The 26939-nt window shown below is 39.8% G+C and overlaps 1 protein-coding gene across 1 annotated transcript in view; it reads right to left on the reverse strand.

Annotated features, from left to right (window-relative positions):
- MED27 (mediator complex subunit 27) overlaps positions 1-26939 on the reverse strand; it is a 742931-nt gene that overhangs the window by 271553 nt on the left and 444439 nt on the right. Inside the window, exon 4 of the mRNA XM_053695497.1 lies at positions 16956-17049. Coding sequence (XP_053551472.1) covers positions 16956-17049 — 94 coding nt within the window. The remainder of the gene's footprint in view (positions 1-16955; positions 17050-26939) is intronic.

A 26939-nucleotide genomic window follows, 5' to 3' on the forward strand; every position in this document is an offset into this window, starting at 1 on the left:
GGAAGAGGAACGGAATGAAGTATCCGACAAGAGTCTAGAAGCTTTGTTTTTCTGGCCTCTGTCAGAAAAATCCTCATTTCTAAGGAGTCTATTATTGTTCCCAAGAAGGGAACCCTTGTTAACGGGGATAGAGAACTCTTTTCCACGTTCACTTTCCATCCGTGAGATCTGAGAAAGGCCAGGACAATGTCCGTGTGAGCCTTTGCTTGAGGAAGGGACGACGCTTGAATCAGAATGTCGTCCAAGTAAGGTACTACAGCAATGCCCCTTGGTCTTAGCACAGCTAGAAGGGACCCTAGTACCTTTGTGAAAATCCTTGGAGCAGTGGCTAATCCGAAAGGAAGCGCCACGAACTGGTAATGTTTGTCCAGGAATGCGAACCTTAGGAACCGATGATGTTCCTTGTGGATAGGAATATGTAGATACGCATCCTTTAAATCCACCGTGGTCATGAATTGACCTTCCTGGATGGAAGGAAGAATAGTTCGAATGGTTTCCATCTTGAACGATGGAACCTTGAGAAACTTGTTTAAGATCTTGAGATCTAAGATTGGTCTGAACGTTCCCTCTTTTTTGGGAACTATGAACAGATTGGAGTAGAACCCCATCCCTTGTTCTCTTAATGGAACAGGATGAATCACTCCCATTTTTAACAGGTCTTCTACACAATGTAAGAATGCCTGTCTTTTTATGTGGTCTGAAGACAACTGAGACCTGTGGAACCTCCCCCTTGGGGGAAGTCCCTTGAATTACAGAAGATAACCTTGGGAGACTATTTCTAGCGCCCAAGGATCCAGAACATCTCTTGCCCAAGCCTGAGCGAAGAGAGAGAGTCTGCCCCCCACCAGATCCGGTCCCGGATCGGGGGCCAACATTTCATGCTGTCTTGGTAGCAGTGGGCAGGTTTCTTGGCCTGCTTTCCCTTGTTCCAGCCTTGCATTGGTCTCCAAGCTGGCTTGGCTTGAGAAGTATTACCCTCTTGCTTAGAGGACGTAGCACCTTGGGCTGGTCCGTTTCTACGAAAGGGACGAAAATTAGGTTTATTTTTTGCCTTGAAAGGCCGATCCTGAGGAAGGGCGTGGCCCTTACCCCCAGTGATATCAGAGATAATCTCTTTCAAGTCAGGGCCAAACAGCGTTTTCCCCTTGAAAGGAATGTTAAGTAGCTTGTTCTTGGAAGACGCATCAGCCGACCAAGATTTCAACCAAAGCGCTCTGCGCGCCACAATAGCAAACCCAGAATTCTTAGCCGCTAACCTAGCCAATTGCAAAGTGGCGTCGAGGGTGAAAGAATTAGCCAATTTGAGAGCATTGATTCTGTCCATAATCTCCTCCAAAGGAGGAGAATCACTATCGACCGCTCTTATCAGATCATCGAACCAGAAACATGCGGCTGTAGCGACAGGGACAATGCATGAAATTGGTTGTAGAAGGTAACCTTGCTGAACAAACATTTTTTTAAGCAAACCTTCTAATTTTTTATCCATAGGATCTTTGAAAGCACAACTATCCTCTATGGGTATAGTGGTGCGTTTGTTTAAAGTGGAAACCGCTCCCTCGACCTTGGGGGCTGTCTGCCATAAGTCCTTTCTGGGGTCGACCATAGGAAACAATTTTTTAAATATGGGGGGAGGGACGAAAGGAATACCGGGCCTTTCCCATTCTTTATTAACAATGTCCGCCACCCGCTTAGGTATAGGAAAAGCTTCTGGGAGCCCCGGCACCTCTAGGAACTTGTCCATTTTACAAAGTTTCTCTGGGATGACCAACTTGTCACAATCATCCAGAGTGGATAATACCTCCTTAAGCAGAATGCGGAGATGTTCCAACTTAAATTTAAATGCAATCACATCAGGTTCAGCCTGTTGAGAAATGTTCCCTGAATCAGTAATTTCTCCCTCAGACAAAACCTCCCTGGCCCCATCAGACTGGGTTAGGGGCCCTTCAGAAATATTATTATCAGCGTTGTCATGCTCTTCAGTATCTAAAACAGAGCAGCCGCGCTTACGCTGATAAGTGTTCATTTTGGCTAAAATGTTTTTGACAGAATTATCCATTACAGCCGTTAATTGTTGCATAGTAAGGAGTATTGGCGCGCTAGATGTACTAGGGGCCTCCTGAGTGGGCAAGACTCGTGTAGACGAAGGAGGGAATGATGCAGTACCATGCTTACTCCCCTCACTTGAGGAATCATCTTGGGCATCATTGTCATTATCACATAAATCACATTTATTTAAATGAATAGGAATCCTGGCTTCCCCACATTCAGAACACAGTCTATCTGGTAGTTCAGACATGTTAAACAGGCATAAACTTGATAACAAAGTACAAAAAAACGTTTTAAAATAAAACCGTTACTGTCACTTTAAATTTTAAACTGAACACACTTTATTACTGCAATTGCGAAAAACATGAAGGAATTGTTCAAAATTCACCAAATTTTCACCACAGTGTCTTAAAGCCTTAAAAGTATTGCACACCAAATTTGGAAGCTTTAACCCTTAAAATAACGGAACCGGAGCCGTTTTGAACTTTAACCCCTTTACAGTCCCTGGTATCTGCTTTGCTGAGACCCAACCAAGCCCAAAGGGGAATACGATACCAAATGACGCCTTCAGAAAGTCTTTTCTAAGTATCAGAGCTCCTCTCACATGCGACTGCATGCCATGCCTCTCAAAAACAAGTGCGCAACACCGGCGCGAAAATGAGGCTCTGCTTATGCTTTGGGAAAGCCCCTAAAGAATAAGGTGTCTAAACCAGTGCCTGCCGATATTATTATATCAAAATACCCAGATAAAATGATTCCTCAAGGCTAAATATGTGTTAATAATGAATCGATTTAGCCCAAAAAAAAAAAAAGTCTACAGTTTTAATAAGCCCTTGTGAAGCCCTTATTTACGATCGTAATAAACATGGCTTACCGGATCCCATAGGGAAAATGACAGCTTCCAGCATTACATCGTCTTGTTAGAATGTGTCATACCTCAAGCAGCAAGAGACTGCACACTGTTCCCCCAACTGAAGTTAATTGCTCTCAACAGTCCTGTGTGGAACAGCCATGGATTTTAGTGACGGTTGCTAAAATCATTTTCCTCATACAAACAGAAATCTTCATCTCTTTTCTGTTTCTGAGTAAATAGTACATACCAGCACTATTTCAAAATAACAAACTCTTGATTGAATAATAAAAACTACAGTTAAACACTAAAAAACTCTAAGCCATCTCCGTGGAGATGTTGCCTGTACAACGGCAAAGAGAATGACTGGGGTAGGCGGAGCCTAGGAGGGATCATGTGACCAGCTTTGCTGGGCTCTTTGCCATTTCCTGTTGGGGAAGAGAATATCCCACAAGTAAGGATGACGCCGTGGACCGGACACACCTATGTTGGAGAAATAGACGTTTTTTAACAGTCACAACCAACTGCCACAGCAAGCTGTGGCCCTACCTTCCCCAATAAACAACTTTGGAAAGCCTTTGGGCCCTTTAGAGATGTCCTATAGCATTCAGAGGGCCTTTGAGGGAAGCTGGATGTCACAGTTTGTAATTTTAACTGCACCAACTGTAACTTTTATACTACAACAGTGGAAATTGTTTCTAGTCAAAATTTAAGCCAGCCATGTGGAAAAAACTAGGCCCCAATAAAGTTTTATCACCAAAGCATATATAAAAACGATTAAACATGCCAGCAAACGTTTTATATTGTAAATATCATAAGGGTATTACCCCTGGGAGTAAGCATGATACCAGTCGTTATTAAATCACTGTATCCAGGCTTAACTTACATTAATCCGGTATCAGCAGCATTTTCTAGTGTTTTCCATCTCTAGAAAAAATTATAACTGCACATACCTGATAGCAGAATAAACTGCACGCCATTCTCTCGCTGAAGTTACCTCATCTGTGTAATCCCCTCAGACATATGTGAGAATAGCAATGGATCTTAGTTACAACCTGCTAAGATCATAGAAAACTCAGGCAGATTCTTCTTCTATTTACTGCCTGAGATAAAATAGCACAACTCCGGTACTATTTAAAAATAACAAACTTTTGATTGAAGAAAATAAACTAACTATATTTAACCACTCTCTCCTACAACATCCTAGCTTGTTGAGACTTGCAAGAGAATGACTGGGTATGACAGTTAGGGGAGGAGCTATATTACAGCTCTGCTGTGGGTGTCCTCTTGCAACTTCCTGTTGGGAATGAGAATATCCCACAAGTAATGGATGATCCGTGGACTGGATACACCTTACAAGAGAAATATACGTTAGCCATATGGAAAAAAATCATGCCCAAAAAGATTTATCACCAAAGTACCTCACAAAACGAATAACATGCCAGTAAACGTTTAAAAACAACTTTCCAGTGTTATGCAAAGTTATCACTAAGCCTGCTACCAGTCGCTTCTACTGCAGTTAAGGCTCATACATTTATTTCAGTATTAACAGTATTTTCTCAGTCAAATTCTAGTCCCTAGAAAATAACTCAACTGCGCATACATTTATCAGCCTGATACCAGTCGCTACTACTGCATTAAAGGCTGTACTTACATCATATGGGTAACAGCAGTGTTTTCTTAGTCAATTCCATTCCTAGAAAATATTACTGCACATACCTCATTTGCGGGGGACCCCGCATGCTATTCCCTTTTCTGAAGTTACCCCACTCCTCAGAATGTGCGAGAACAGCCAGTGGATCTTAGTTACGTCTGCTAAGATCATTGAAAACGCAGGCAGATTCTTCTTCTAAATACTGCCTGAGAGAAAAACAGCACACTCCGGTGCCATTTAAAAATAACAAACTTTTGATTGAAGAAATAAATTAAGTATAAAACACCACTCCTCTCGCGGACCTCCTTCTATGTTGAGACTTGCAAGAGAATGACTGGATATGACATGTGAGGGGAGGAGCTATATAGCAGCTCTGCTTGGGTGATCCTCTTGCAACTTCCTGTTGGGGAGGAGAATATATCCCATAAGTAATGGATGACCCGTGGACTGAACACACTTAACAAGAGAAAGCACCAAAGTAAATATAATGTACAGAATGAATGCAGGTAATATGAAGTGAGCTTGTATACACCTTCCTAAAAAGCACCAAAGTAAATATAATGTACAGAATGGATGCAGGTAATATGAAGTGAGCTTGTATACACCTTAGTAAATATCACCTTAGTAAATATAATGTACGGAATGGATGCAGGTAATATGAAGTTTAGCTTGTATACACCTTAGTAAATATCACCTTAGTAAATATAATGTATGGAATGGATGCAGGTAATATGAAGTGTAGCTTGTATACACCTTAGTAAATATAATGCACGGACTGGATGCAAGTAATATGAAGTGAGCTTGTATACACCTTACTAAATATCACCTTAGTAAATATAATGCACTAAATAGATGCAGGTAATATGACGGGAGCTTGTATACACCTTACTAAATAACACCAAAAGTAAATTTAATGCACAGAATGGATGCAGGTAATATAAAGTGTAGCTTGCATACACCTTAGTAAATAAACCCTTAGTAAATATAATGCACGGCATGGATGCAGGTGATAAAAAGTGTAGCTTGTATATGCCTTATTAAATATCACCTTAGTAAATATAATGCACTGAATGGATAAGTGAGCTTGTATATACCTTACTAAATAACACCAAAGTAAATTTAATGCACAGAATGGATGCAGGTATTGTAAAATGTAGCTTGTATACACCTTACTAAATAACACCAAAGTAAATATAATGCACAGAATGGATGCAGGTAATATGAAGTGAGCTTGTATACACCTTACTAAAAAGCACCAAAGTAAATATAATGTACAGAATGGATGCCGGTAATATGAAGTGTAGCTTGTATACACCTTACTAAATAACACCAAAGTAAATATAATGTACAGAATGGATGCCGGTAATATGTAGTGTAGCTTGTATACACCTTACTAAATAACACCAAAGTAAATATAATGTACAGAATGGATGCAGGTAATATGAAGTGTAGCTTGTATACACCTTACTAAGTAATATCAAAGTAAATATAATGCACAGAATGGATGCAGGTAATATGAAGTGAGCTTGTATACACCTTACTAAAAAGCACCAAAGTAAATACACTGCTCAAAAAAATAAAGGGAACACTTAAACAACACAATGTATCTCCAAGTCAATCACACTTCTGTGAAATCAAACTGTCCACTTAGGAAGCAACAATGAGTGACAATCAATTTCACATGCTGTTGTGCAAATGGGATAGACAACAGGTGGAAATTATAGGCAATTAGCAAGACACCCCCCAATAAAGGAGTGGTTCTGCAGGTGGTGACCACAGACCACTTCTCACTTCCTATGCTTTCTGGCTGATGTTATGGTCACTTTTGAATGCTGGTGGTGCTTGCACTCTAGTGGTAGCATGAGACGGAGTCTACAACCCACACAAGTGGCTCAGGTAGTGCAGCTCATCCAGGATGGCACATCAGTGCGAGCTGTGGCAAGAAGGATTGCTGTGTCTGTCAGCGTAGTGTCCAGAGCATGGAGGCGCTACCAGGAGACAGGCCAGTACATCAGGAGACGTGGAGGAGGCCGTAGGAGGGCAACAACCCAGCAGCAGGACCGCTACCTCCGCCTTTGTGCAAGGAGGAAAAGGGAGGAGCACTGCCAGAGCCCTGCAAAATGACCTCCAGCAGGCCACAAATGTGCATGTGTCTGCTCAAACGGTCAGAAACAGACTCCATGAGGGTGGTATGAGGACCCAACGTCAACAGGTGGGGGTTGTGCTTACAGTCCAACACCGTGCAGGACGTTTGACATTTGCCAGAGAACACCAAGATTGGCAAATTCGCCACTGGCGCCCTGTGCTCTTCACAGATGAAAGCAGGGGCACACTGAGCACATTTGACAGACGTGACAGTCTGGAGACGCCCGTGGAGAACGTTCTGCTGCCTGCAACATCCTCCAGCATGGCCAGTTTGGCAGTGGGTCAGTAATGGTGTGGGGGTGGCATTTCTTTGAGGGGCCGAACAGCCCTCCATGTGCTCGCCAGAGGTAGCCTGACTGCCATTAGGTATCAAGATGAGATCCTCAGACCCCTTGTGAGACCATATGCTGGTGCGGTTGGCCCTGGGTTCCTCCTAATGCAAGACAATGCTAGACCTCATGTGGTTGGAGTGTGTCAGCAGTTCCTGCAAGACGAAGGCATTGATGCTATGGACTGGCCCTCCCGTTCCCCAGACCTGAATCCAATTGAGCACATCTGGGACATCATGTCTCGCTCCATCCACCAACTTCACTTTGCACCACAGACTGTCCAGGAGTTGGTGGATGCTTTAGTCCAGGTCTGGGAGGAGATCCCTCAGGAGACCATCCGCCACCTCATCAGGAGCATGCACAGGCGTTGTAGGGAGGTAATGCAGGCACGTGGAGGCCACACACACTACTGAGCCTCATTTTGACTTGTTTTAAGGACATTACATCAAAGTTGGATCTGCCTGTAGTGTGTTTTTCCACTTTAATTTTGAGTGTGACTCCAAATCCAGACCTCCATGGGTTGAAAATTTTGATTTCCATTTTTTAATTTTTGTGTGATTTTGTTGTCAGCACATTCAACTATGTAAAGAACAAAGTATTTAATTAGAATATTTTATTCATTCAGATCTAGGATGTGTTATTTTAGTGTTCCCTTTATTTTTTTGAGCAGTGTATAATGTACAGAATGGATGCCGGTAATATGAAGTGTAGCTTGTATACACCTTACTAAATAACACCAAAGTAAATATAATGTACAGAATGGATGAAGGTAATATGAAGTGTAGCTTGTATACACCTTACTAAATAATACCAAAGTAAATATAATGCACAAAATGGATGCAGGTAATATGAAGTGAGCTTGTATACACCTTACTAAATAACACCAAAGTAAATATAATGTACAGAATGGATGCCGGTAATATGAAGTGTAGCTTGTATACACCTTACTAAATAACACCAAAGTAAATATAATGTACAGAATGGATGCAGGTAATATGAAGTGTAGCTTGTATACACCTTACTAAATAACACCAAAGTAAATATAATTCACAGAATGGATGCAGGTAATATGAAGTGAGCTTGTATACACCTTACTAAATAACACCAAAGTAAATATAATTCACAGAATGGATGCAGGTAATATGAAGTGAGCTTGTATACACCTTACTAAAAGTCACCCTAGTAAATATAATGCATAGAATGGATGCAAGTAATATGTAGTGAGCTTGTATACACCTTACTAAATATCACCTTAGTAAATATAATGCATAGAATGAATGCAATTAATATGAAGTGCAGCTTGTATACACCTTACTAAAAAACACCAAAGTAAATATAATTCACAGAATGGATGCAGGTAATATGAAGTGAGCTTGTATACACCTTACTAAATAACACCAAAGTAAATATAATTCACAGAATGGATGCAGGTAATATGAAGTGAGATTGTATACACCTTACTAAATATCACCTTAGTAAATATAATGCATAGAATGAATGCAGGTAATATGAAGTGAGCTTGTACACACCTTACTAAATAACACCAAAGTAAATGTAATGTACAGAATGGATGCAGGTAATATGAAGTGAGCTTGTATACACCTTACTAAATATCACCTTAGTAAATATAATGCATAGAATGGATGCAAGTAATATGAAGTGCAGCTTGTATACACCTTACTAAATAACACCAAAGTAAATATAATGCACAGAATGGATGCAGGTAATATGAAGTGAGCTTGTATATACCTTACTAAATATCACCTTAGTAAATATAATGAACAGAATGGATGCAGGTAATATGAAGTGAGCTTATATATATACCTTACTAAATAACACCAAAGTAAATTTAAAGGGCCATAATACCCAAATGTTTAAACACTTGAAAGTGATGCAGTATAGCTGTAAAAAGCTGACTAGAAAATATCACCTGAACATCTCTATGTAAAAAAGAAAGATATTTTACCTCAAAAGTTCCTCAGTAGCCACATCCCATTGTAAACGACTTCTAAACAGCATATCAGTATGTCTGTCCTGGGAGAGCGGAAGAGATGAGCCTTGTGCACTCTCATGTTATTTCCCTATTCAGTGTAAGGAAGTTTACAGTGAAATCTCATGAGATCACAGTAAAAGAGTTCATGACCTCAGCACTGCTGATGCCGATTGGCTGCTGTTCATTTCTTCCTCTTTTTTTTTTAACCTGCAGCTGGGCAGCAGCTGAGTATAACTTTTTACACAGAACTTACTCTGCTGAGCTGAGGAAATTGTGAGGTAAAATATCTTCCTTTTTTACATAGAGATGCTCAGGTGATATTTTCCTGTCAGCTTTTTACAGTTATACTGCATCAGTTTCAAGTGATTTGGCATATGAGTATTATGTCCCTTTATTATGTGCAAGTAATATGTAGTGAGCTTGTATACACCTTACTAAATATCACCTTAGTAAATATAATGCATAGAATGAATGCAATTAATATGAAGTGCAGCTTGTATACACCTTACTAAAAAACACCAAAGTAAATATAATTCACAGAATGGATGCAGGTAATATGAAGTGAGCTTGTATACACCTTACTAAATAACACCAAAGTAAATATAATTCACAGAATGGATGCAGGTAATATGAAGTGAGCTTGTATACACCTTACTAAAAATCACCCTAGTAAATATAATGCATAGAATGGATGCAAGTAATATGAAGTGCAGCTTGTATACACCTTACTAAATATCACCTTAGTAAATATAATGCATAGAATGGATGCAAGTAATATGAAGTGCAGCTTGTATACACCTTACTAAATAACACCAAAGTAAATATAATGCACAGAATGGATGCAGGTAATATGGAGTGAGCTTGTATATACCTTACTAAATATCACCTTAGTAAATATAATGAACAGAATGGATGCAGGTAATATGAAGTGAGCTTATATATACCTTACTAAATAACACCAAAGTAAATTTAAAGGGCCATAATACCCAAATGTTTAAACACTTGAAAGTGATGCAGTATAGCTGTAAAAAGCTGACTAGAAAATATCACCTGAACATCTCTATGTAAAAAAGAAAGATATTTTACCTAAAAAGTTCCTCAGTAGCCACATCCCATTGTAAATTACTTCTAAACAGCATATCAGTATGTCTGTCCTGGGAGAGCGGAAGAGATGAGCCTTGTGCACTCTCATGTTATTTCCCTATTCAGTGTAAGGAAGTTTACAATGAAATCTCATGAGAGTTAAGTGAAATCTCATGAGATCACAGTAAAAGAGTTCATGACCTCAGCACTGCTGATGCCGATTGGCTGCTGTTCATTTCTTCCTCTCTTTTTTTTTTTTTTTTTTTAACCTGCAGCTGGGCAGCAGCTGAGTATAACTTTTTACACAGAACTTACTCTGCTGAGCTGAGGAAATTGTGAGGTAAAATATCTTCCTTTTTTACATAGAGATGCTCAGGTGATATTTTCCTGTCAGCTTTTTACAGTTATACTGCATCAGTTTCAAGTGATTTGGCATATGAGTATTATGTCCCTTTAATGTACAGAATGGATGCAGGTAATATGAAGTGAGCCTGTACATACCTTACTAAATATCACCTTAGTAAATATAATGCACAGAATGGATGCAAGTAATATGAAGTGGTTTGCAAGTGCAAGCAGTATCTTGGGTGGATAAATCGAAAGACACACAGACTAAGGATTATTTTTTTGAGTATTAGGGCAGGAGCCATAAGAACAATATTGCTGATTGGGTGGCTAACACTTTAATTATTTGCAGCAAATGGTATAACTGCAAGGGAAAATATTAATTTAATCACTGTAGTTGACCAGACGGCGAAATGAAGACATTTGGGAGGTGAATACTTTCCCTTGGAAAAAAAAAGTAAGAACAGGGCATCTAATTAAAAAGAAAACTGAACACCTGCTTCTGAAAGGAAGGGATTCACAGAATTGAATTAGCAGACAATGAAAAGATGAAATAGTCTGGTTTCTAATTAAGAAACAGTAATTGGCAAAAAAAAAGTGCACAATACATTCAATGTCATGTCCAATTAGCGTCAAAAATGCCAAAACAAGCTGCCCGGTGTTCATCATACTTTAAGCAGTCAGTAAATTCCATTCTGTACTTTTGTAGCAGTTGTAAACTTCTAGACATTATTTTATAACCCTGTGAGGATATTACAGATTCAGTCTAGTAAAGAGAATAGAAGAGTCACACTTCTCTCCTGAATGCCTTGTGTAAGCAGATATGCATCCAAGAAAGAAGCCAACATTCTACTGTAAATGAGAGGATCCTGATGTTCGGGTCAGATACATTTGGTCACTGCCTTTTCCTCAGCACCATCCCACTACTCATATTGGAAGAACCTCCAAGTCTCCCTTTGACTTCCAGAAATGGATAACGGATGGTAAAAGTCTAGTGGAAAAATCACATGGTGCAGTGCTGGCACGTTTAGACAACTGAAGTGTTGTAGTGCTGGCAAGATCCCACTTGTTTGTGAACAATCACACTGCTGAGGTGCTAGCAAGATCCCACTTGTTTGTGAACAATCACACTGCTGAGGTGCTAGCAAGATCCCACGTGTTTGTGAACAATCACACTTCTGAGGTGCTAGCAAGATCCCACTTGTTTGTGAACAATCACACTGCTGAGGTGCTAGCAAGATCCCACGTGTTTGTGAACAATCACACTGCTGAGGTGCTAGCAAGATCCCACTTGTTTGTGAACAATCACACTGCTGAGGTGCTGGCAAGATCCCACTTGTTTGTGAACAATCACACTGCTGAGGTGCTGGCTAGATCCCACTTGTTTGTGAACAATCACACTGCTGAGGTGCTGGAAAGATCCCACTTGTTTGTGAACAATCCCACTGCTGAGGTGCTGGCAAGATCCCACTTGTTTGTGAACAATCACACTGCTGAGGTGCTGGCTAGATCCCACTTGTTTGTGAACAATCACACTGCTGAGGTGCTGGAAAGATCCCACTTGTTTGTGAACAATCACACTGCTGAGGTGCTAGCAAGATCCCACACGTTTGTGAACAATCACACTGCTGAGGTGCTAGCAAGATTCTGCTTGTTTGTGAACAATCCCACTGCTGAGTTGCTAGCAAGATCCCACTTGTTTGTGAACAATCACACTGCTGAGGTGCTAGCAAGATCCCACTTGTTTGTGAACAATCACACTGCTGAGGTGCTAGCAAGATCCCACGTGTTTGTGAACAATCACACTTCTGAGGTGCTAGCAAGATCCCACTTGTTTGTGAACAATCACACTGCTGAGGTGCTAGCAAGATCCCACTTGTTTGTGAACAATCACACTGCTGAGGTGCTAGCAAGATCCCACTTGTTTGTGAACAATCACACTGCTGAGGTGCTGGCAAGATCCCACTTGTTTGTGAACAATCACACTGCTGAGGTGCTGGCTAGATCCCACTTGTTTGTGAACAATCACACTGCTGAGGTGCTGGAAAGATCCCACTTGTTTGTGAACAATCCCACTGCTGAGGTGCTGGCAAGATCCCACTTGTTTGTGAACAATCACACTGCTGAGGTGCTGGCTAGATCCCACTTGTTTGTGAACAATCACACTGCTGAGGTGCTGGAAAGATCCCACTTGTTTGTGAACAATCACACTGCTGAGGTGCTAGCAAGATTCCGCTTGTTTGTGAACAATCACACTGCTGAGGTGCTAGCAAGATCCCACTTGTTTGTGAACAATCACACTGCTGAGGTGCTAGCAAGATTCCGCTTGTTTGTGAACAATCACACTGCTGAGGTGCTAGCAAGATTCCGCTTGTTTGTGAACAATCACACTGCTGAGGTGCTAGCAAGATTCCACTTGTTTGTGAACAATCACACTGCTGAGGTGCTAGCAAGATTCCGCTTGTTTGTGAACAATCACACTGCTGAGGTGCTAGCAAGATTCCGCTTGTTTGTGAACAATCCCACTGCTGAGGTGCTAGCAAGATTCCGCTTGTTTGTGAACAATCCCACTGCTGAGGTGCTAGCAAGATCCCACTTGTTTGTGAACAATCCCACTGCTGAGGTGCTAGCAAGATCCCACTTGTTTGTGAACAATCCCACTGCTGAGGTGCTAGCAAGATCCCACTTGTTTGTGAACAATCACACTGCTGAGGTGCTGGCAAGATCCCACTTGTTTGTGAACAATCACACTGCTGAGGTGCTGGCTAGATCCCACTTGTTTGTGAACAATCACACTGCTGAGGTGCTGGCTAGATCCCACTTGTTTGTGAACAATCACACTGCTGAGGTGCTGGAAAGATCCCACTTGTTTGTGAACAATCACACTGCTGAGGTGCTAGCAAGATCCCACTTGTTTGTGAACAATCACACTGCTGAGGTGCTAGCAAGATCCCATTTCTTTATGGATGTAGTGCTTACACTGCTTTTGGGCTGTGTAGATATGGTTCTACGTCAGCTAAACATTGCCACTTGTCGACACTTTCAGAGGGGGGTATTTGAAGTGTTCCTACAAAGCGCAGACAGTGCGCTCACTGAAACCAAACACGGTTTGTGTTGGAACACTTCAAAGAATGCCTGCTTAACTAACTACACCTACATTACCTGCCTCACACTGTAAACTCGCGCCATTCAAAAGGTGGTGAGACAAACATGGCTGACACCCTACTCGTACCCTGTACTTCAGAGATTGGAATACATAGCACTGCTGGCAATGTATCCCAATCAAAGTACAGGTTACACCCCCTGGAACGCCCGGCTAACTCCAGTGACAGAACGCCTACATCTGCATCAAACTCTAGCTATTCTCCCCCTGGCACGCGCAGCTAACTCCCCAATACCAACTACACCAATGTAATGTGTTAGCTACACTCCCCTGAAACACCCAGATAACTCCCACAGAGCACCTACATCTACGGCATACTCTACTGTTGGCAGGTTCTGCTCACTTTTCATTAAAAAGCATTTCCGTTTACCACAACGTATAAATTATGAGTAACAGAGGTCCCTGTTTCAAGTTGTAATAAAGTGCTTCCTCACACACACACACTGTGCATACATTAAACACTGAATAAATGCTAGATAGAATGGTGCATTCAAATAAAAGATTAGTCTACTAATAACATGTAGCTGGATTTGTTTAAAGTTTAATTAGTTGTTTAAATATTGACAAAATAAGTGTAAAGTTTTAGTGTCTATAAAACAATGGGAGCTGCCATGTTGTAACTTAGGTTACCTTCTCTGCTGTGGCCAATTAGGAGCAGTTATAAATAGATCACTAGAGTGTGCAGCCAATGGCTGTGTGGTATAGAACAGTGTTCTGCACTTCCATTTCTAACAGGAACTGAAAAGCTTGCAGTTTGAGAATGGAATTACAGCAAAATAAATAAAGTATATGGCAGAGGTTTTTTTTTTAGATTTTTTTTATTATATTGTGACGTTTTGGGGTCTCCCCCTTTATCAAACATATATATGTTTGATAAAGGGGGAGACCCCGAAACATCACAATAAAAACAGTGTCTGTTTTACACTGAATAAAGTCTGGTGAGTGCCGTCTCTGAAGAAAAAGGTTATATGCAATTTATGTACTTGCACCCCGGCAATGAATGGTCAACTATGAGTGTTTGGTTCTAGACATTTATATTATACACATACACAGTTTATCATTTTATATTACCATCTCTAAATGTTTTATGTCCCTTTAAAGGGACAGTAAACACCACTAACATCTCTATTTGTTCTCCAAATACATAACCAATTAAACATTTTCCACATACCCCCAATAGTGAATAACATCATCATCTCTAAGAATCGCTATCGTTATCTCAATCTTTCAGTCCAAAATAGATCGCAAACTCCTCCTCCCTCTACCTTCTTCATCCCCATCCATAATTTTTTTCAAAAGCTCTGCTCGCTCAGATCCGTTCAAATCTGTCATCACGCAGTGCAGATGACCTATCAACATAACTTTCACTGAGATGCGCATGTGCACCACATTTTGTTTTCATTAGCTTCCTAACCGGATGTGCAGAGGGAACGGTAAGCAAGAATTATCCATAGGGGCTGACTTTGGGGGCCATTTCTAAGGTCTGGATGAACTAGTTCAAATGACTATGGGAATACTATTTGATGAGGTAAAGGTAAACTTTGCAGACTACTCAGCAGGATAACATCTTTTGAATAAGGTAAGTTTATATGGAGTGTTTACTGTCCCTTTAACAATATGAGTAACATTACCAATAACACTTTCAGTGGGTTTTACTATTTCCCATAATGATAAATGAAGACTCAGGAGGTTGTCTTTTCTAAAAGGTAAGTAAATATTTGCTAGTTTTTTACAGGCCACTCATTTCTTTACATACATTTAGGCTGGATTTATATCTTTTGTTACAGCCCGGAGACCACACAAGATTTTAAAGCTCCTTCAGCAATGGCTATGTCTGTTATGATATGAACTTTGCTTGACAAAGGCCATATCCTTGGACGAAAAGCGTTGCATGTGACCTAGTCAGGTCAAAAAGGTTTGATCCTATGTGGTACCCTTACTGGAACAGCTGCTGACTCTGCATTTTCACAGAGAAGAGAAAAACCATTTATTCTGTGATGTAAACTATTATGGAGACCTAACACCTCATGTGTTGAAGAAAGATCCCTGTTTAGCCACAGGCTAAACCGGCGATCATTGAAAGATTTGGAAAAGAAGACGACGGGGTAAGTTTACCACAAAGGAAGCACCGTTTGTGTTGACACAGAGATTAAACTGACTTGTTTTTGAGGGCTATGATTAGCATTAACTCTGAAGTTATACAACTTGCTACTATACCTCAATGTCTTAGCGGTCATTGACAGGTTTACTTACACGGATCAATTACAGACACTAGTTATCGGTGTCAAGTGCTATGAGACTATTTCAGTTTGGACAGTCACTGTATGTATAGACTATTGACATTAGCTTTTTTTTAAACACATGTATATGTTTCATTCAATAGCTTTTTCACATTAGCATTGGGTATTTTACATATTCTCTTTCTGAATAAATATTTGATGATTGATATTATAACAATACCGTCACTGATTTTTATCAAGTACGTATATTTTTTGAATATTATTTTTTTATATTATCTATTTTATTTGTGTTTAAGCTACTAAGTGCTTTCTATATCTCAGTTTGTTGTCATTATTATCATGTTTTTGATATCTTAAAAGGGAATATCTTTCTTAGAGAGCATACCCTGTTAGAGCATGAAAGAGGAGGTCGTTTCTTATTACTAACATATGATATGAACTTGCAGTGCAGAGTCTACGACACACAAAAAAAAAAAAAAAATGTGCTTTATGTTCTATGCTTGACCTGTGTTGAGCAAGTGTTTGATCATCAAATAGCACCCACTTCTTTATATATGTCTACTGTAAATATTGCTAAGGAGTTCGATGATTCCTTTAAAGATATACTAGACTTTAAGCTTAACCAAACCAACCTTTCAGTCTTAAATAGTTTAATGCCCAAGTAACAGATACATTTCTTAAGATTTTGAAATTATCATGAAGATTAAACAAAAACAAAATGTATAGGCTATCTACAGCTCCTAAACCACTTGCTTGAGCATTCAGTGCATCTCCCAAAAGTAGACAGATGACACAATCGTTACACTATATGCTTATGCCTGCTGATGGTTATGAAACCTTTAAAGATATTATGGAAAAGAGAATGAAATTGTATATTAAGAACATTAATTTACATCAAAGTGCAATGATTTAGACTTTAATAACTATGGCCTTGGGTAAAAAAAGGATGAATGTTGGGCAACGTAATTGCTTCCACCCTTTTCCAAAAATGTAATAATCACTGCGGGCCCACAGACTTACTAACCAAAGTCCTTTGCAAATGAATATCACCAGTAAGTATTCAAACTGGCCATCACCTATAACATTGTAACTAAACAACAAACTTACCAGCAACATGGCGGAGGTGCCATTGGGTCTTGATAAGTTGATTGTCATTTCAGGGAACATTCTATCAATGCGGCTGATCACATCATCAATATACCTGGGAGAAGAAGAAGAAGAAGAATAAAAAAAGTCCTGTTAGGTTCAGACTCTAACTCAAAATGTGTAGTTGAGTGGTTAGCACAATGTTAATGCATTCCCTTTCATATGTAAAGAGACACCATTCATATAATAGGATAAAAGAAGTATTTGAATATTAAGAAACTGTTTCATATGCCTGAAAATAAAAGCGGTAATACAATACTATAAAATGTGTACTTACTACTAATGTTCATTGGCTGAGATGTACTTCCTATTAATGCTATGGATAGTTCCTTCTGCTGATATGCATGTTTAAATGTTGTTTGTTCAGATCAAGAATAGAAAAACAGTGTACCTTTAACAAAAATATTATACAGTATACATTGGCTATATCTCTTTTCTGGGTGTGCTAGGTTATAACGCTCCCATTGTAGAGTTTTGGAGTTCCCCTTTGAAACACAAGGGTATTGCACTAGGGGGAGCATCAACTTTTATGAAATAAAGAGGGTCTTTGTGGGGATTGCCAAGTTATCCAGGTGAGTTATGGGAAAGCTTCTCAATCTGGGACGTTTCTGCGTTCATGAGGAGGATTTGTGGGTGAGGCTGTTATCTCAGTAAGGGTTCTATGACTGTACAAGTCTGAGAACACAAGCCTAGGAGAAGATTCAAGAAAGCAGTTTTATCACGTTTATAATTTGCACCTACAAATAGGTTAAGTCTTTTTAAAATGAAACTTTCCTCATGTTTTATAATCAATAGCACTTTACACATAACGAACCTGCTATTATCTAGATAGATAGAGTTTGTGTACAAACAGTCTGCTTGCACCATTCTTTGTAGAGAGGATAAAAACAAAAACTATTTCTCAAACGTAAAGGGATAGTCAACACCAGAATTTTTGTTCTTTTAAAAGATAGATAATCCCTTAATTACTCATTCCCCAGTTTTGCATAACCAACACTGTTATAATAATGTTTTACCTCTGTAATTACCTTGTATCTAAGCCTCTGCAAAATGCCCCCTTATTTCAGTTCCTTTGACAGACATCCATTTTAGCCAATCAGTGCTCACTCCTCAGTAAATTCACGTGCATGAGCTCAATGTTATCTATATGAAACACATGAACTAACACCCTCTAGTGGTGAAAAACTGTCAAAATGCATTTAGATTAGAGGAGGCCTTCAAGATATAAGAAATTAGCATATGAACATCTTAAGTTTAACTATCAACAAAGAATACCAAGAGCACAAAGCAAAATTGGTGATAAAAGTAAATTGGAAAGTAGTTTAAAATGAAATGCCCTATTTAAATCATGAAAGTTTTTTTTGGACTTGACTAAGTTTAGTATTCTGAAAATTGCCCAAACAAGCTTCTGATTTGCAGCATTTTTAAGAAAATCTAGGTTGGCTAATGTGCTTTTGGCAACCCTATAGCTGCCCCGTTTTTTTTACATTAAAGGGATATGAAACCCAATCATTTTCGTTTGTGATTAAAAAAAAAAGTTTTTCAATTTATTTCTATTAATTTAAAATTTGCTTAGTTCTATGATACTCTTTGTTAAAGAGATCTGGAGCACAACGTGACAGCAAATGGTGCTGCCCTCTAGTGCTCTTGCAAAGGGATAACATTCTTGCAAAACTGCTGCCATATCTTGGTCCTGACACGTGCACATTCCTGAGCTTACCGCCCTGCATTTCAACAAAAGATACCAAGAGAACAAAGAAAAACTGATACTAGAAGTACATTAGAAAGTTTTTTATAGTCACCTTTTCTAACTGAATCAGGAAAGAACATTTTTTCATATCTCTTTTGTTGTTGCTGCAGCTCGGTTGCTAAAGATGCTACATGAAATCCTCTTTACCCCGTTATATAAATCTGTTCATCTTATGTTAAAGTATCAATAGCTTGTGTGAAATAAAGCATAAAACTGATGCTTCATTATACAGTATTCCCAGGCTTCAGGTGCATGGGATGCAGTGGTTTGTTTTTCTTTTGTTAATCAGAATATCGCTCTCCTTGAGAAGAGGCAATGACACATAACTACAGGCACATTGCACCTCATTCTCAAGTGAATGACAGGCGGCACATTGCTTCTGTTCTATCAGAGCCGGCTCACTGTACCCAACTTCCCAAGCTCAGCATAAACGTGCGTTGTCGCTTGCAGGAGAACAAAGGTCACTGCTAACTATATGCTAACAAAGACATAAGGAATTTCTTCTCTGCCAAAGCATAATCAATAAACATCTACCGGACACTATAGTCTGCAGAATATAATGAAGAAATCTCAGGCAATGCATCTATGAGTCTGCAAGTAAGATAGATTAGAAAAATAGCCACTATAGCTGCTCGGGGGAAATAGAGCTGTGTCCTTTCACTATCTGAACTTTTAAATGTCTAGCAGCAAATGAAGTCAGTGACCCAAAAGCCGACCTGAGCAATAAACGTGCTACTAGGATTAGAAATGAGGATGTCTGTGACAGGGAAAGTTTAGCTTCAATAAAATAGAAAATGGAACAGCAAGTGCCAGATGCTCAAAACTCAGCAAAGTGCTTTTAACAGGAGAGATATTAATAGACCAACATATAGAGAAAACTGTGAGCCTTAGCACACTATGTATATGAATAGGCCGCTCACATCACAGCCTTTGCATGCAGATGAGACGGTATCCGCTGCCACTCGGAGTAACGCCTGGACAGCTGGTGATGGGTTTACGTCTGACCCCTTCTTCTTGGGCTGGATTAAATCCAGTGCTGGTGTGAAGCTGCTCAGCTTGATAGAGATTTAAATAGCATGTATCCCACACGACTTGTGAGAGGCATGCTGTTCATTTCATACACCCATGCAAAGTGTTAGAGAGTAGCTATCTGGCATAAAGACAGAGTGTTGAAAACAGGATTAGCAGAGTGGGTCTGCTCCACTATATGCTAGGCAACACAAAAAGTCAAACCAGGGACCCTGTAGTGATGAGTTCACAGGCAAAAGAGTGAAAGGGCATTGGCAGAGTTACATCAAACTCAGCAACCAGCTGGCACACATAAAGTCCACCTGCAAGCCTTGCTGCGGTCAGGAAAGGGTTACATACGGAAATATCATAACTGTTATGTGTAAAGCACCATTATGTTATACAGTGCAATACAAAAGTACATTATATTTATATGGTACAGTACAATTTACACATTAGCACCTACAATCACATTGGGAACACACTACCCAATCAGTAGTAAGTGCACTTTACACAAATGTGTCTACAATAGTGAGGCTACAGCAGGTGATAGAGGGGAATACTTACCCTTAAGCACAAACAGTAGTAGGTGCACTTTATACAAATGTGTCTACAATAGTGAGGCTACAGCAGATGATAGAGGGGAATACTTACCCTTAAGCACAAACAGTAGTAGGTGCACTTTATACAAAGGTGTCTACAATAGTGAGGCTACAGCAGGTGATAGAGGGGAATACTTACCCTTGAGCACAAACAGTAGTAGGTGCACTTTATACAAATGTGTCTACAAAAGTGAGGCTACAGCAGGTGATCGAGGGGAATACTTACCCTTGAGCACAAACAGTAGTAGGTGCACTTTATACAAAGGTGTCTACAATAGTGAGGCTACAGCAGGTGATAGAGGAGAATACTTACCCTTAAGCACAAACAGTAGTAGGTGCACTTTATACAAAGGTGTCTACAAAAGTGAGGCTACAGCAGGTGATCGAGGAGAATACTTACCCTTAAGCACAAACAGTAGTAGGTGCACTTTACACAAATGTGTCTACAAAAGTGAGGCTACAGCAGGTGATCGAGGGGAATACTTACCCTTGAGCACAAACAGTAGTAGGTGCACTTTATACAAAGGTGTCTACAATAGAGGGGCTACAGCAGGTGATAGAGGAGAATACTTACCCTTAAGCACAAACAGTAGTAGGTGCACTTTATACAAAGGTGTCTACAATAGTGAGGCTACAGCAGGTGATCGAGGGGAATACTTACCCTTGAGCACAAACAGTAGTAGGTGCACTTTATACAAAGGTGTCTACAATAGTGAGGCTACAGCAGGTGATAGAGGGGAATACTTACCCTTGAGCACAAACAGTAGTAGGTGCACTTTATACAAAGGTGTCTACAATAGTGAGGCTACAGCAGGTGATAGAGGGGAATACTTACCCTTGAGCACAAACAGTAGTAGGTGCACTTTATACAAAGGTGTCTACAATAGAGGGGCTACAGCAGGTGATAGAGGGGAATACTTACCCTTAAGCACAAACAGTAGTAGGTGCACTTTATACAAATGTGTCTACAATAGTGAGGCTACAGCAGGTGATCGAGGGGAATACTTACCCTTGAGCACAAACAGTAGTAGGTGCACTTTATACAAAGGTGTCTACAATAGTGAGGGCTACAGCAGATGATAGAGGGGAATACTTACCCTTGAGCACAAACAGTAGTAGGTGCACTTTACACAAATGTGTCTACAATAGTGAGGCTACAGCAGATGATAGAGGGGAATACTTACCCTTGAGCACAAACAGTAGTAGGTGCACTTTATACAAAGGTGTCTACAATAGTGAGGCTACAGCAGGTGATAGAGGAGAATACTTACCCTTAAGCACAAACAGTAGTAGGTGCACTTTATACAAAGGTGTCTACAAAAGTGAGGCTACAGCAGGTGATCGAGGAGAATACTTACCCTTGAGCACAAACAGTAGTAGGTGCACTTTACACAAATGTGTCTACAATAGTGAGGCTACAGCAGGTGATAGAGGGGAATACTTACCCTTGAGCACAAACAGTAGTAGGTGCACTTTATACAAAGGTGTCTACAATAGTGAGGGCTACAGCAGATGATAGAGGGGAATACTTACCCTTGAGCACAAACAGTAGTAGGTGCACTTTACACAAATGTGTCTACAATAGTGAGGCTACAGCAGATGATAGAGGGGAATACTTACCCTTGAGCACAAACAGTAGTAGGTGCACTTTATACAAAGGTGTCTACAATAGAGGGGCTACAGCAGGTGATAGAAGGAAATACCCTATCCTTGAGCACAAACAGTAGTAGGTGCACTTTATACAAAGGTGTCTACAATAGAGGGGCTACAGCAGGTGATAGAAGGAAATACCCTATCCTTGAGCACAATCAGTAGTAAGTGCACTTTAGAACTAATAGTTTCCATTCAGAAAAATGTAATCCTTACAAACTTGTTCAGTCTTTAGATCCAAAACTGGTCTGAAAGTGCCTTCCTTTTTTGGAACAATGAAGATATTAGGACAAAATCCCATTCCCTGTTCTCGCAAAGGAACTGGAACAATCCTTCCCATATCTTCCCAATCTGAGACAGATTGAAGAAAAGCCTGAGCTTTTATAGGATTCCTTGGAACATTGGACAGAAAAAAAACTTTACCTGGGAGGCCTTGTTCTGAATTCAATTTGATATCCCTGAGAAACAATACTCTGAACCCAGGGATCTGGGTCAGACTGAAACCAAGTCTCCTGAAAGAGGTTTACTCTGATCCATACCAAAACTACTGGATCAGGGACCGCACCTTCATGCGGTTTTAGAAGCAGGGACAGATTTCTTACCCTGTTTGGACTTATTCCAATTATCATTAGGCCTCCAGACTAAACCAGAGGAACTTTGCTTTTGAACAGAGGAGACAGTTTTCTGTTCTGTTCTGACGAAGAGAACGAAAAAACGATTAGGAGCTTTGGATTTTTTTTTTATTTTTTTTTTAAGCTTTCCTGTCTTGAGGAAGAAAAACTCCTTTACACCCAGTAATAACAGAACTAAAAGAAACTAAATCAGACCCAAATAACTCCTTTCCTTGAAAAGAAAGACAATCTAGATATAGACACCATATCACATTCCAGGATTTAAATCACAAAGCCCTCCTGGCAAGAATAGCTAGAGACATGCTTTTGACATTAATTTTCATAATATCAAACGCTGCATCATAAATATAAAAAAAATATATATATATAAAAAAAAAATTGCACAAGATCATCAGAAAACTGTTCTGAAAGACTGGACAACCAGTAAGAAGCAGCAGCAGCAGCTATATCAGCAATAGAATTAGGAATGGGAAAAAATGCTTATGCTAAAGTAAGATGCAAGAAAATAAGCTTCATAGCTCCTAATAATATGAAGAAAACAAGAAGCATTAAAGGAAGAGGGGTAATATACAAAATCTTTTTGGCGCCAAGTATGACGCAAAAGGAAGTAAAAAAAATATTTGCAGCCAAGGCTAACATCAGGAAATGACGCAACTCGCGTCATAACAAGCGCGACTTGCCAAAACAACTTACTTCAACAAATACGCAGGAGATTAAGAAACTTGCGTCACCCTAGACGCAATTCCGAACCAAAAAAAAATTTGCGCCAAGAATGACGCCTCAAAAACCATCATTTTGCGTCCTTGCGAGCCTAGTTTGCCTGCAAAAATTTTGGAAAATAAAGTCAAATTGAAAAACTGGAACCCCAGGTAAGAAAAACTAATATTCCCAAAAATAAATTCTATACTGAAACTGATAGTCTGCAGAAAGCGAAATATAGATAGACCTGGCTCTTGGCAAAAATATAAGCAAATACATATATTTAAAACTTTATAACATAAAGCGCCAAACATAGCTTAGAGTGTCTTAAAAAAAAATGATACATACTTACCAGAAGACACCCATCCACATATAGCAGACAGCCAAACCAGTACTGAAAAATATCAGCAGAGGTAATGGTATAGGAGTATAACGTTGATCTGAAAAGGAGGGCAGGGGATGAATCCCTGCAACCAATTACAGAGAGCCTTTGAAAGGATTTCCCATAGGTGAAACCACTAGATCAACAGGCAATACTCCCTTCACATCCCTCTGACAAACACTGTACTCTGAGAGGAATTGGGCTTCAGAATGCTTAAAAGCGCCTATTACAGAAGAAATCGAGCACAATTTACTTCACCACCTCCATAGGAGGCAACGTTTGTAAAAACTGAGGTATGTGTGTGGTGGGAGGTGTATTTATAGGCATTTGGAGGTTTGGGAAACTTTGTCCCCTCCTGGTAGGAATGTATATCCCATATGTCACAAGCTCATGGACTCTTGCCACTTACATGAAAGAAAACTGCTCTGAAAGACTGGACAACCAGTAAGAAGAAGCAGCAGCTGTATCAAAAATAGAATTAGTTGGCCTGAATATAATCAGTATGTAAAAAGGCCCTTCTATGAAAGGATTCTAAATTTCCTGTCTAAAGGGTCCTTAAAGGAAGTACTGTTTTCCAAATGAATAGTAGTACATTTAGCTAGAGTGGAAATTGCCCCATCCACTTTGGTAAATTGTTTCCCATAACTCTAGATTAGCAGCAGGTAAAGGATATAACTTTTTAAACGTTCCAGAAGGATTAAAAGACACTTGGCTTAGACTATTCCCTAGCAATCATGTCAGAGACAGCATCAGGGACAAAGGGAACACCTCAGGGAGATTAACAACAGTTTTGAATTTAAATGATTACAATGTTAATCATCAGAACATTTAGGATCTTTAATCCCCAAAGTGACTAAGACCTTTTTTAAAAGAGAACAAATATGTTCAACTTTAAAAAAACAAAACAAAAAAAAACAGAATCTACTTCAGATGAGGAATCCTCATTCCAAGAGGAAACCACCATATGAAGATACCATAATATCCCTTGAATTAGGGCACATAGCACTTTAAGAAGGTAAAATCTAAAATGACCGTTTACGCTTATTTGAAGGCTGGAGAGCAGCCAAAAGCCTCAGAGACAGCAGCCTTAATGAATGATTTCATAGCAGGAAGCACCACTTCAGCATTACACTGTAATGAACAAATAGTAGCTGCATAAGAAACAGCATTAGATTGGTCTGTATGCATCAACAAATCTAAACATGAACCACATAAATGAGCTGAAGAAGGCACTTCAGCTTTCTTACAATAAGCACACCTAATAATGATAGAAAGGTGTTGAGTACACTCAGTTTCTAGGGTAAATTTAGGGACAGAATGTTGCTGCTCCATTAAAGCATATAGCAAAGCAATGCAATGCAATAAACACTATAAAAACCCTTAAGATAGCTCTTCAGGAAAGGAAACCAAATACCCCTGCCTAAGCAGCTTACAGAAACAATGCACGCTAAGTTGAGCTGAGCATAGTAAAAAACATTACTGTCCAATGTGAGCCCAACAACTGACTGTTTAAATGGCAAAGCACATGCCAAAAACCCGAAAAGCGCATAACTGAGAAAATGTGTGCTAACCCGACTTGCATACATCAACTTGCGCTGAACCCAAAAGACAAAACCGGGTGCACGAAACTAACCTGTAACTCTTAGGAGGCTAAGGGATGTGTGCTAACCTGATAAGCATAAACCCGACGTGTGCAAGCCTGACGCGTGAAAAACTAAGTGCACCAAAGTAAGGGGGAATAGTGAATAATCTGTCACAGAGCCATATAATATTATGTATATAGAAACATTTTTAAAAAATGTAAGTGTCCATAATGTAGCTAAATGAGTGCCTATATTTTTAAAATAAAATACTTACCCATAGAAACTTGTTCACTATCAAACAAGTAGCAGACAGCCAAACCAATACTGAAACACATCAGCAGAGGTTATGGAATAGAAGTATAATGTAGATCTATAGAGAGAGGCAGAAGACACATCAATGTGACTGATTATAGAGGGTCTCTGAAGGATTTACAATGAGGTGAAACCTTTGGATCATAAACCATACCCCTTATAACATACCTCTGACAAGCACTGTACTCTGAGGGGAACCGGGCCTCAAATTAGACTGAAAACACCTTTGCCTGAAGAACACATGCACATCTTCATTCTTCAACCACCTCCAGCAGAGCCAAATTAAAGACTGAGGTATGTGTGAGCGGTTTTATAGAGCTATTGAGATGTGGGAATATTTGCCTCCACCTAGTGGTAGAGAAGAGTAATTCCCAAGAGTAATGGATCGTTGACTCTCACCACCTGTATGAAAGAAAATACTGGGTTTCATATCTCGTTAAACTGCATATGTTGTTATTTGTAATAGAAGGAAGAGAAAAGCAATCATAATCTCATACAGAGTGTTGCTGCATTGGGCACAAGTCTTTACATGTCAGTAAATAAACCAGCTCACTCCTTCTAGCAACACCAATTAGCAATGTTTACTAATGAGCAACAAGCGCAGAGTGTCTGCAGAGGGGCCGTTCTCTGGATCCTCATGTTGCTGGGTGTAAAGTGCAGAAATGGTTCCTACTATGTACAGTATGTGATCGACCATATCCAAGCAGCAGGAGGCAAGGCAGAGAGAAGCAACAAGTCCAAAATATTAATATATGATTCAGAAAGAGTGTACAATTGTTTACATTACTTGTATTACCAAATGTCCTTCTTTCCTACTCCTCTCATAAAACACACACACCAAACACCCCCATACAACACACACCACTACCCTCATACAGCACACACCACTACCCCCATACAACACACACAAATCACACACCCTCATACAACACACACCACACTCTCATACAACACACAGTCATACAACACAGTCATATAACACAGACTCATACAACACACTCATACACCATGCAACACACTCGCTTGCAACACACTCGCTTGCAACACACTCGCTTGCAACACTCGCTTGCAACACTCGCTTGCAACACTCGCTTGCAACACACTCCACACTCCTACAACATACACTCATACAACACACAACACACTCTCATACAACGCACTCTCATACAACACACACACCACACTCTCATACAACACACACACACACCACACTCTCATACAACACACACACCACACTATCATACAACAAACACACACACACCACACACAATGTCCCTATGCACTTTGCATAGTACTGCTCAACTTGTGTAGCTAGATTGTATTTTTA

This window comes from Bombina bombina, chromosome 12 (genome assembly GCF_027579735.1).
Source record: "Bombina bombina isolate aBomBom1 chromosome 12, aBomBom1.pri, whole genome shotgun sequence".
Lineage (NCBI taxonomy): Eukaryota > Metazoa > Chordata > Amphibia > Anura > Bombinatoridae > Bombina > Bombina bombina.